This window comes from Mustela erminea, chromosome 7 (assembly GCF_009829155.1).
Source record: "Mustela erminea isolate mMusErm1 chromosome 7, mMusErm1.Pri, whole genome shotgun sequence".
In the NCBI taxonomy this organism is placed as follows: Eukaryota; Metazoa; Chordata; class Mammalia; order Carnivora; family Mustelidae; genus Mustela; species Mustela erminea.
The window spans coordinates 103,915,620-103,928,208 of record NC_045620.1 but is presented as its reverse complement, the minus strand read 5'-3'; the positions used below and the strand labels follow the sequence as shown (position 1 = coordinate 103,928,208).

General features: G+C 42.1%; 3 gene segments (V, D, J or C); all 3 read left to right on the top strand.

Annotated features, from left to right (window-relative positions):
* LOC116596441 overlaps positions 1 to 3,712 on the top strand; it is a 22,669-nt gene extending 18,957 nt beyond the window's left edge. The window contains 1 exon segment of the V gene segment in view: positions 3,543 to 3,712. Coding sequence covers positions 3,543 to 3,697 — 155 coding nt within the window.
* Positions 793 to 12,589, top strand: LOC116596442. The segment is given in 3 exon segments: positions 793 to 906; positions 1,309 to 1,612; positions 12,093 to 12,589. Coding segments are annotated over 3 exon segments (375 nt in total).
* The window catches only part of LOC116596398, a gene marked incomplete at its 3' end in the record, with an annotated part of 57,040 nt that continues 45,846 nt past the window's right edge, over positions 1,396 to 12,589 (top strand). The window contains exon 1 of the V gene segment in view: positions 1,396 to 1,484.

Here is a 12,589-nt window from a genome sequence, read left to right as displayed (position 1 = left end):
AAATTATACATAAAATCATTCCTTTCTTAAATAGTCCAATCATCCCAAGGGAATTATTCCCTTCAAAACCCTTTGATTGACTTGTTGTGTACCTATATATGTGTGTGTGTACCCCGGAGTATAACAACTATAGTCGTCTCTAGGACTTTCATATTCGCAGCCAGAAGCATGGAATTGTTCACCCTTATTATGGTCTATGCTTGTCTCTAGGCTCTCTCTAGAGACACATTATTTTTTCCGTGTCAACTTCTTTTGGCTTGGTTGCTCTATAAAATTTAATTCCATGACCTGAGGAAAAGACTGTTTACACCTCATGATTCTAACATTCTTAAACAATTAACCCATAACAGTGGATACCAGAAAAATTCTTGAAATAGCTCAACTCTATGCTGTTACTAGGAGAAAATTCTGATGACCAGAACTTGTGGAGTGGGAGCCGTTTCCTTGTGTAGAAGAGGTGGAAGAATGTGAGCAAGCTGGCCATTCGTCTGAGGAAGACTGACCCTGGCCACAGAAGTCTACATGTCAGGGTCTCAGATTCCTTCAGAGAGGGGCCGAAGCACATGCGCTCTGTCCTCAGAGCAGATCCACGCTTTCACAGTGGGGTTCCTCTTCCCACTGCTGCACTTATCAAGGACATGAGTTTTGTGATTTTCTTCCCAACACAGAAGACCTCTTATGTCACTTTGCTGAAAGCTAAGCCCCTCCCACCTCCTTCCTGCCCCTTCCCCAGGGTTGCACTCAGCAGGGGATTTGCATAGTGTCCCCTAGGGAGGACCTTTCCTTGCAAGAGTGACATAAAAGACCAACTTGAATCTTGCTTGGACTTACCAAGACTCCTCAGTTCACTTCTCAAAATGAGGTTCCCTGCTCAGCTCTTTGTACTGCTAATGCTTTGGTTTCCTGGTAAGGACAGAGGGGGGTGAGGAAGAGAATTAGTGGGGGTGGAGGGTGAGCTGTGAGGGCACACTTCTCTCCAAGTATATTCTGTGTGCCTTGTTCTCCAGGGTGGGAAAGGTGAAATTTAGATCTGGGAGAGTAAGAAAGATTCCAGAAGGAACTAGCACCTGTGCTCTGGTGGGGACTGTGACAGAGGATGGGGAGATGGTTTTAGCAATGATGAGAGGCCTCTCTCCACTTGACAAATCTCAGGTTGATTATTGTGATTGTGCGTTTTTGGTACATTCCCAAAATCTCTTAATGGGAATAAAACAAAATTGTATTTTAGCTAAAATAAAGGAGACAGAAACAATGGAAATCACTAACAATATTTTATGTAACTTGGCACTTTGTGTCTCTTCACTTTAGGATCCAGCGGGGAAATTGTGATGACACAGACCCCACTGTCCCTGCCCATCACCCCTGGAGAGCCGGCCTCCATCTCCTGCAAGGCCAGTCAGACCCTCCTGTACAGTAATGGAAAAACCTATTTGCATTGGTACCTGCAGAAGCCAGGCCAGTCCCCACAGCTCCTGATCTACGAGGTTTCCAACCATTTCTCTGGGGTCTCAGACAGGTTCAGTGACAGTGGGTCAGGGACAGATTTCAGCCTGAGAATCAGCAGGGTGGAGGCTGACGATGTGGGAGTTTATTACTGTGGGCAAAGTACAGAGTATCCTCCCACAGTAGTTCAGGCCCGAACACAAACCTCCTGCCTGGGGTCCTGGCTGTCCCAATGAGCAGCTTCTCTGGGGAACTCACAGGATGTTCTCTGAGTTTGTGTGAGAGGAAGGAGTTGGAGGCCCCGGGGGAGCTGCTCACAGCTGGGCGTCAGGCTCCTCATGTTGAGGTCCCGACAGCCGCTCAGCCTGGCATGGTAGAAGCCGCAGGGAATTTAGGGGGTCCTGTCCCGTGAGGAGCTGGTTATGGTGAAGGGAGAGCTCCTGAGGGTTCCCCTAATCCTCCGTGCTTTGCCCGAGTGTCTCAAGTTAATGTAGCCTCTCTAGTAACCAGACAGGTGACATAGATCTGTGGCAGAAAATGAATACCTATTGGAACAAACAGCGTGGGCTTTATTTACCGCAGGATCATTTGCTAACATTGGTATTTTCTCACCATCTCCTTTCCTACTTCTCTACTACTTGCACTGTCTGTCTTTTAACATGTCCAGAAAGCGATCTGCACAAGCTGCCCTCAGGGAGCGTCTGGGTGAAAAAAATCAGTAGAAATATCGAATTCTGATAAAATCAAAATAAGCATTTCAAATCATTGGTTATTATAAGATTTCAATGCCAATTGTGTTTGATTTCCTTCAATTACATTTGTCCAAGTGAAAAGGGGGTTCTTGCAATTTCAAAATTGGGCTTTGAAAATAAACAGCAAACAGTTATAATAGAGACAATAGTTACCTTTCTACATCACAGGAAAAGCCAGAGTATATAGGATTGTTCCTTCTCTCCTAAATGGTAAGGGTGTTTACTATATTGAAGTTAAACACTGCTGTAGAGACAATGAATCTGATTCTCTAGTGCAGAAAGAGAAGGTTTTGAACGAAAAATAAATGAATTATTTTCATGTGATGTGGTCACTAACCAAAAATTACCCCAAATGATATATGTTTTAGAAATCTATAGAATTTATGCATGGAATAGATTCCATTCAAGAGTGCAGCAACATGACCCCTGACCTCACAATTGGTCATGTCATTATCTCATCACACATATGATGGACGGAAAGTCATGAAATTGAGAGAACAATGCATCCTAGTGTTTAGAAAAGAAAGTGTATTAGAGATGATCATCTTTTCCAAGATAATGAATATCATGTCAAGGACAACTGAATGCAATGGGTGAATTCTGGAAGCTTTGACGGTGTGTGGAAAAATGCATCTACAAATTCAGCTGCCTGGAGCCCATAGATCTTGGAGTTTATGACACTTAATAAAGTAGAGAAAGAATTTTGGATTACTGAAAAAAAATTAAATGAAATTAAATTAGAAAACACAAGTTATTTAGAATATTGATAAATACATGATGAGATGGAGAGAGATTATGGAAATACTGGGAGCAAACACAGTGAGAGCAGGGAGACCCGAGGCTCAGCAGGGCCATAGTCATCTTGCTCCCACATGAGTGATGGAATCTTGTGATCTGGAATTTCTGCTTCGATGTCAGACAGGAGACAAAGTCCAGCTCCCTCAGCGTGCTGAGGTAGATAAAGGAATCCTACATGATGCTCATATCTCAAAAGTGCTGCACTCAAACAAAATACTAAAAAATAAATGATGGGAGAGGACACCAAGGAGAATGAGAAGACAATCAAATTGGCTGTGACACAGAAATCTCAAAATCTTAAAATAGAGTTGTCTGAATAGGACAAGATTTCTCTGTCTCTAAGGTAACATTTCTGAGGTGGGCAGTCTTCCTTGGAAGGGAAGTGGTTCTGTTGTATCAGGTCCCTTGGGTTTTCCCCAGCTGGTCACTGTGTGTAGGAATAGGGTCCATGCCCTTAATTTCTGCCCTTGGTTAAAAAACCCATTCCTTCTTTTATTTTGACAGATATTTAAAAATATTCTCCACACCCACTGAATATATAATCCTAAGATCAAGAGTCACATGCTCTCCTGACCGAGCCTGCAAGTGCCCCTAAACCCAATTATTCTTGTGCTCATGATCACTATAACAAAATGCATAGCACGTTTGCAGGAGAGTCTCCAGAAGCTACAGCATTTGATACCCTAGCAGATTCCCTTGAGTGATGTCATATATGGTAGGATTAATGGTTGCCATAGTCATAAGTCTATTGTTGTTACATGATCTTTTTCACAAAGTAGTTTCCTTGTCCCAGCCAGTACTCCTATCAGTAAACCAAAACTCTGTGAACTCTTGGATGGTGATGGCAGCTGAGCCTCACTGGTCAGGGAGGCTTAACTGTATCCGGAACACAACGTATCTCTGTCCTTCTGAGTACGACGCGAGCTGTCCTCAGTGGAATCCTCCAGGAAACCTTTCATTTTCTCCATGTTTGCATAGTTGACATACAATGTGTCACATGTTTCAGGAGTACAACATAGTCACTCAACAATTCTACACACTATTCAATGCTGACCACATAAGTGTAGTCCCTGGGGGCCAACGTTATTCCATCATTACTGATTATATTCCCTGCGCCGTACTTTTTGTATCTCTGACTTTTCATTTTATAAGTGAAACCTTGTACCTCGTGACCCCCGTCACCTCTTTCACCCATCTCCTGACCCTTCCCCCTTGACAGCCATCAGTGGGTTCTCTGTAGTCATGAGTGTGTTTCTGCTTTTTGCTTATTGATTTGCTTTGCTTCTAGATTCCACAAGAAGTGAAACCCTGTAGTATTTGGTTATGTCTTATTTCACTTAGCGTAACACTCTCTAGCTCCATCCCTGTTGCTACAGATGGCAAGAACTCATTCTCTCTTATGACCGAGGATGATTCCATGGTGTACATATAGCACATTTCATCCATTCCTGTATGGATGAACACATGGGTGGCTTGCACATCTTGGCTATTGTCAATAATGCAGAAATACACACAGGACCACATGTATCTTTTGAAGTAGTGTTTTTGTGTTCTTCGTGTAAATACCCAGCAGTGGAATTACTGGATCCTATGGTCCTTCTATGTTTAGGTTGTTGAAGAACCTCCACAACTTTTCCACAGTAGCTGCACCAATTTTCACTCCTACCAACAGGGCACAGGATCACTTTTCTCCACATCCGCACCAACATATATGGGATTCCTTGTTGTTCTGATACTAGCCATCCTGCCAGGTGTGAGATGTTATCTCATCATCGTCTTGATTTGTATTTCCCTGATGGTGAATGATGTGGAGCATCATTCCTGTGTTTCTGGGGATCTGTATGGAGTAATATCTGTTCATGTCTTCTGGAATATGGTATATAATTTTAGGTGCTCTCATTCTTTTGGACTCGCTTCTTTATTTTATTTTTTTTAATCTTTTTTTTGGATTTGAGTTTTTTTTTTCAGCATAGCAGTATTCATTATTTTTGCACCACACCCAGTGCTCTATGCAATCCGTGCCCTCTATAATACCCACCACCTGGTACCCTGACCTCTCACCCCCCCCCCACTTCAAAACCCTCAGATTGTTTTTCAGAGTCCATGGTCTCTCATGGTTCACCTCCCCTTCCAATTTCCCACACCTCCCTTCTCCTCTCTAACTCCCCATGTCCTCCATGCTATTTGTTATGCTCCACAAATATTTTTAAAATCAAGGTTTGGAACTCAGAAAACTTTCCTTTGGTTTTAACGTGCAGTGACAGAGACTGCTAGAAGATTTGGACTCTAGGCAAAGCTCTGCACTCAAACCAGTTTATCACATGACTCCTCTGTAACAGCAGCCACAATGTGCACAATTGAAACACTCAAGTTGTGCCCAGGGTACAAGGGACAACAAGTCCCTTGGTGTCACAAGGAGCTGTATCTTCTCTAGCATCCTATCTGTGAACCTGGAAATGGGCCCTACGAGCAGGTTACATTTTTTCCACTTTCAGATGCCACTCTAACGATAAATGAGCGCAGCATCCAGGAGATAACTGTATGAGCTCTAGAGCTGGAATGCCCAAGTATAAACTCTGACTCTGAATGCTCCTGGGAGCTAGCAGTATGATCTCAGACAAGTGAGTCCATTTTCTCATCCATACAGGAGGACATTAATCATCCTAATCATAGGATTGCCTGAAGAGTAAATTAATTACTACAATACTTACATGTGGATTTGTCACATAATGCATCTACGACAAATGTTCAAAAATGAAAAACTGTTCTCTCTTTCAGAGAGAAACTCAAGGAACAGAGAGACCCTAGACAGGAAGTTATCCAGTTTCCCAAAGGCCTTTGGTTAGGTGTTTGGTAATCTCCTATAAACAATAAAATGGAAAAGCTTCCTGCAAAGAAGGGGAACATAGTTTCTTTTAGCAAAGGAAATAGTACACAAAAGAAAGAAGCAGCCCATAGAATGGGAGATGATATTTGCAAATGACACTACAGATAAAGAGCTGCTATCCACGATCTATGAAGAATTTCTCAAACTCAACACCCCAAGAATACAAGTAATCAAGTAAAAAATGAACAGAAGACATGAACAGACAATTCTCCAAAAGAATATAAACTAATGGCTAACAGACACATGAAAAAATGTTCAGCATCATTAGCCATCAGGGAAATTCAAACCAAAACCACATTGAATACCACTTTACACCAGTTAGAATGGAAAAAATCCTCAAGGCAAGAAAGAGCAAATGTTGGAGAAGTTGTGGAGAAAGGGAAACCGTTTTACACTGTTGATGGGAATGCAACTTGGTACAGCCACTTTGGAAAACATAATAGAACTTCCTCAAAAAGTTAAAAATAGAGCTACCCTATGGCCCAGCAATTATACTACTGCTAAGATATAGATGTAGTGAAAAGAAGTGGCACATATATCCCAATGTTCATAGCAGCAATACCCATGATAGCCCAACTGTGGAAGGAACTGAGATGCCCTTCAATGGACAAATGGATATAGAAGAGGCAGTTCATAATTTAGAGTGGAATATTATTCAGCCATCAGAAAGGATGAATACCCATCATTTACATTGACTTGGATGGAACTGGAGGGGATTATGTTAAGTGAAATATCTTTAAGAGAAAGATAATTATCATATGGTTTCAGTCATATGTAGTTCCTAAGGAATACCATGGTAGACATTAAGAGAGGGAAGGGAGAATGAAGGGGGGAAATTGGAGGAGGAGATGAAGTAAGAGAGACTATGGACTCTGGGAAACCATCTGAGGTTTTGAAGGGGAAGGGAGTGGGGGAATGGGTTAGCCGGTGATGGGAATTACGGAGGGCACATATTGCAATGAGTACTTGCAATGAGCACTTGGGTTATACGCAATGAATCATGGAACACTACATTGAAAACTGATGAAGTACTGTATGGGGATTAACATATCATAACAAAGAAAAAATTTTTAAAAAGTGGTTTCATTGAATTGTCTGAATTATAGTTTCATAAACTGTAAGGTCCTCCATTACAGGTTGAGCAGAGCACTCATTCAATTTCAGACCAGACACTGGGAGACCTGCTGGACTAGCTGGAGTACTGGGACAGCACGGGGATGGGGACCAGCAGAGAGGTGAAGGGACACATGCAGAGGACACCCACAAAGCCCTAAACATGGCAGGCCCATCACCTTTGTGGAACTGGGGAGCAAAGCAGCTAAGAAAGGGGCTACTCTCGGCCTCAGACTCTATTCAATATAGGTTTGGGAAAACAGGTAGTGATTTCAGCATATATTGGTTTAAACCTCCTTGAAATTGGCAGTTATGATCAGTGTAAGACAAAAAAGAGGGTGTCCCCTCCCTCCACAATCATTGGGCGGTCAGCACCCTGCCCCACTAAGACCACTAAAAGCAGTGAGGTGAGATTCACTCAGACTGAGAACTTGAAGACCAGTTTTCCTGTGCAGCCATCACTCTGAGCTCCCAGTCCTTCCCAGGGGAGTGGGACAGCCGGCAGGAGAGTCTGGAGTCAGCCCCAGACAGCACACTGAGAGATCAAAATGAAATGCAATATACGCACAGAGGTACTGAATCGCTCTGGCACCCAATTCTCCTGACTCTGCAGTCACTCCTTTCCTAAGCTGTATAGCAGCCAAATCTGGGGTGGCCTCAGAGGTCTTTAGATCCCAGATATGATGGGGAAATCACAATTCAGAACTTATAACTATGCATCACTACCTCATGTTGCCACACTCTGCTACAGAACCTGGAAAGCCATTATCATTTGTTACAGGCCTCAGAAATAAGACATGTTTGAAAATGTACAAGAAAGAAGTTCACTTTATCCTACAAATGGTATTGTCCAAGAACAAGGAAAAAACCCTTGGGATGATTCCCTCCACATGGCCACAAGAGGGCGCACAGGTACCACAGGGATCCCTGGATGACTCTGGCTGTGTCTGGCATTAATGGCCAAGAGCCCAGACCCATCTTAGAAGTTAGATTTCCTGTTGGCACTTATGATTACATCTCAGAGATTCCCTTTTTCACCCAGGGGTAATGTCACATCTCCTCCTGCCACCCATGTTTCAGGATCCACAGAGACAGGGAAGATAGCACTTAGTGAAGGTTCTAAAATGACATATTTGAGTCAGCAGAAAACAAGTTCTCTCCATCAAACACTGTCCTGGACAGAGTGTAACTCTGGGGAAATGACCCACCCAGAGAGCACATGTGAGAGAGACTTGTGATGAGAGGTCCCTCTGGCAAAGGAAAGGAGCGTGGAGTAGTCCCTGACTGGCCATCAGGACACCATGCAAGGTGCTCCTCACCCAGGTCTCAGAAAGTAGGAAAGCTATAGGCTCTCACGGGCCCATGGCCATGGCTTTGGGGACCTTTTGACCAAACCAGACTCAAGTTGCCCACATCTGCAGTCACTATTGGTGTCAGAGAGAGAACCAGTGTAGATTGTTTTGTCCACACTTCAGAACTATGCACACAGCCTCTCAGTGACCAACAGGGTGACTGATGAAACAGAGACTTTGGTTAGATTGATACCAGTAGCTACAGCCAGCATGGAAAACTGGGCAGAAGGGACATTTCTCAAGATCAAATAAAAAATCACCTTGTGACTTTTTTCTCTTTCAATACTGATCCTCCATGACACGTGGGAAACCTCATTATTCATCCCAAAAGTTGGCCTGCCCAGCTGATCTCCCAGTTGGACCATCCCAGCCATGTGTATATCCTCCTTAGATAAAACGTGTCTTGGCCAGCATGGCTGAGGCTGCTCATAGATGGTTCCATGCTGACGCTCTTCCCCTCAGCTCTGGGTAATGCTGATCTCTGAAGGAATGACCCCTGCTCTCCTCAGCATCAAGAGCACAGTTCTGCTCTGCCCTGATCTCAGTGCCACACTCCCAGCCTCAGCGCATGTTCAGTGCATTATAGGCAGTGCTGGGGCCCCAGGAGGAGTATTTTTTCCCAAAAGCCCAAGTCAGACCCACTACATCCAGTAAGTCTGATTGGCCCTGCTCTGCCATCCTCCCTGCTGTACACAACGTCTGCACCCTCCCCTCATTTTTACCTTGCACAATCATCAAAAGACACAATCTCATCGATTGGATCAGAAATAAAAGGTTGGAAAATCATCCCTTTATTGAAAAAAGTGTAGAAGAGGTGTGATTACATAGTCTCCAGGGGAGGTTGTCAGAACAGTGTCCTAACTCTGTGAATCCTCATAGTGCATCAATCCTAATACATGATTGGTGTCTCAGTCTCCCTAGTACGGAGTAGCTCCCTGCATTATGTAACTGAATTTATTATGTTTTATTTCTCCAGCATGTTACATGGTACCAAATTCTATTCATTTATCCAAATAATTGACACAGTAACAGTCATGCATTTGTGAGTGTTTTATTAAATCACATTTTCCATCAGTCCCATGTTTTCATCAATCTTAGTCCTCTTTTCCTGCCTCCAGACTCAGAGAAACATTTGTCATCTAAGAGTGAAAGTAATTCATTTTTTCAATATTCTCTATTGGGTTGCAAGTTATAAAAATCACTAAAATATGAAAATCAACCACAAACACAGGTACTCTCAGAGAGAAGTAGACTGACTATTCTCCAAATAAGGAGAGTGTTTGAAGTAGCTCCTTTGATTATATATGTTCAGTACATCTGTGCAACAGGGTTTCAACAGTCATAGTCATAGTCATTTATTGATCCTTGTAATCAGAAATGTTGGCATAGATAACCTCTGGTATCATGCACTGAGGATATATTCCTTCTGCCATTTCTTGCCAATACTGAAAATCTTCTTCCAATCAATAGAAACATCAAACAAATCTGTTTAAAGGGACATTCTTCCAAACAACTGTGCATTACACTGCAAACGTTTCAAGGCCATGAAAGAGACAAAAAGGGGTAATCATCACAGATTAGAGAACTAACGAGATATGCCAATGAAATGCAGTATAGTGGGGCGCCTGGGTGGCTCAGTGGGTTAAAGCCTCTGCCTTCCGCTCAGGTCATGATCCCAGGGTCCTGGGATCGAGCCCCACATCGGGCTATCTGCTCAGCAGGGAGTCTGCTTCCTCCTCTCCCTCTGCCTGCTTCTCTGCCTACTTGTGATCTCTGTCTGTCAAATAAATAAATAAAATCTTAAAAAAAAAAAAAAAGAAAAAGAAATGCAGTATAGTTTCTTGGATTTTATCTCCAGACCCCAATCTTTTATCCTAGGACACAGTGCTTTAATGGAAAACTTAGTGAATCTAAATATGGATTATTAATTAATTAATAGCATTGTATCCATGTTAATTTCCTGGCTAAGGTTAATTATAGTAAGGTTATGTGAGCTGTACACATTAAGGAAAGCTGGAGAGATTGTATGGAAATGATCTTGATGCTTTTGAAATTTCTTGTAAGTCTCCAATGATTTCAAAATACATTGAAATATGTAAAATAAGAAAACAGTATGAGTTCTTATGGTACTGCTCTATGGTGTGAATCTTTCTTCCTACCTTTACCTCTTTGGAATTCCCTTTTCTTTTCTTTTCCTTACCCACACCTTGAAGTCTCTCTAGTGGACATGCAGTGTTCCATCAGCTTCACGTACTCAACAGAGTGACTCAGGAACTTGTCTGTTACGCTCTACTCACTGCAGTATTTCTCCCATCTGTCACCATAGGACACTGTTCTGATACCATTGACCCTGTTGCCTGGGCTGTACTTTCAACCCTGTGACTTATTCATTCCACAACTGGAAGCCTGTATTTCCCCGTCCCCTCACCCATATTTCCTGTCTCCCCACCTCCTTCTTATCTGGCAGACACTTGTTTGTTCTCTGTATTTATAGTCTGAGTTCTACATTTTGTTGTTTGTCTGTTTGTTTTCCTTTCTAGATTCGAATTACAAATAAAACCATATGGCTTTGGCTTTCTCTGTCTGACTTATTTCACTTGGCAGAGTGTCCTCTAGGGGTACCTGGGTGGCTCAATGGGTTAAAGCCTCTGCCTTCAGCTCAGATCCTGATCTCAGGGTCCTGGGATAGAGTCCCTCTTCAGGCTCTCTGCTCCTCTGGGAGCCTGCTTCCTCCACTCTCTCTGCCTGCCTCTCTGCCTACTTGTGATCTCTGTCTGTCAAATAAATAAATTAATAAAAATCTTAAAAAAAAAAAAAGAATGTCGTCTAGGTCCATTCATGAGGTCACAAAGGACAAAATTTTATTGTTTGTTACGGTTGAGTAATACTCCATTGTACATATATAGGACCTCTCCTTTATCCATTCATTTATTGATGGACACTTGGGTTGCTTCCATATTTGACTATACAGCTGCAGCAAACTTAGGGTTGCATATTATCTTTTGAAACTGGAGTTTTTGTTTTCTTTTGGATAGATGCCCAGCAGTGGAATTACTGAATTGTGTGGCATTCTTATTTTTAATTTTTTGAGAAAACTCCATGCTGTTTAAACACCATACCGTTTTCCAAAGTGGTTGCACCAATGTACATTCCCACCAACAGTGCATGGCCTCCTTTTTCTCCACATCCTCACCACCCTCTTCTTTCTCTTCCTTTTTATACTTGCTATCCTGTCAGGTGTAAGGGTTATCTCATTGTGGTTTTGAATTGCATTTCCTTGATGATTTATGATGTTGAGCATCTTTTCATGTGTCTGTTGGCCATCCCAGATCTTCTTTGGAAAAATGTCTATTCAGATTTTCTGTCCATTTTTAATCAGATTATTTGTTTTTCAGTGATTAGTTTTAAACGTATTTTATGTATTTGGGATTTTAGCCCCTTATTGGATGAATCATTAGCAAATATCTTCTCCTGCTTACTAGGTTACCTTTTCATTTTGTTGATGGTTCCCTCTGTTGTGCAAAAGTTTTTCAGTTGGTATAGTCCCAAGAGTTCATTTTTGCTTTTTCCACACTTGCCTAAGAAGACATATCTAGAAAAATGTTTCTAAGGCTAATGTCAATGAGATTACTGCCTGTTTTCTGCAAGGAATTTTGGAACTTCTGGTCTTCAGCTTAGGTCTTTAATCCATTTTGAGTTTATTTTTGTCTGTGATGTAATTTCATTCTTTCACATGCACCTGTCCAGTTTTCCGAACAGTGTTTGTTGAAGAGAGGCCCCCATTGTGTACTCTTGTGTCCTTTGTCATAGATTAATTGATTATATAAACATAGGTTTATTTCTGGACTCTCTGTTCTGTTCTACTGACCTTTATGTCTATTTCAATGCCAATACCATATTGTTTGGGTTACTCTAACTTCATAGTACAGTTTTCAGTCTAAGATTGTGATACTTCCAGCTTTGCTCTTCTTTCTCAAGTCTGCTGTGGTTACTCAGGGTCTACCTTTTAAAATACAAGTGTAAAATGTGCCTAGAAACAGCTGAAGATTTAGAAATCTAGCAGGAAAATGGAAGGAACACTTAAATATGTCCCTCTAACCACTCAGGCAGCATAGATTGCATCTCATTTAGTTTTGCTTCAAGCAAAGACAGTCTGTAATGTCACTCTGCTCACATGAGAGGTCATATGCTTCTCCAGCTGGCTCTTTCCATTTGGTTGCACCTACAGGGGATTTGCATGTTGT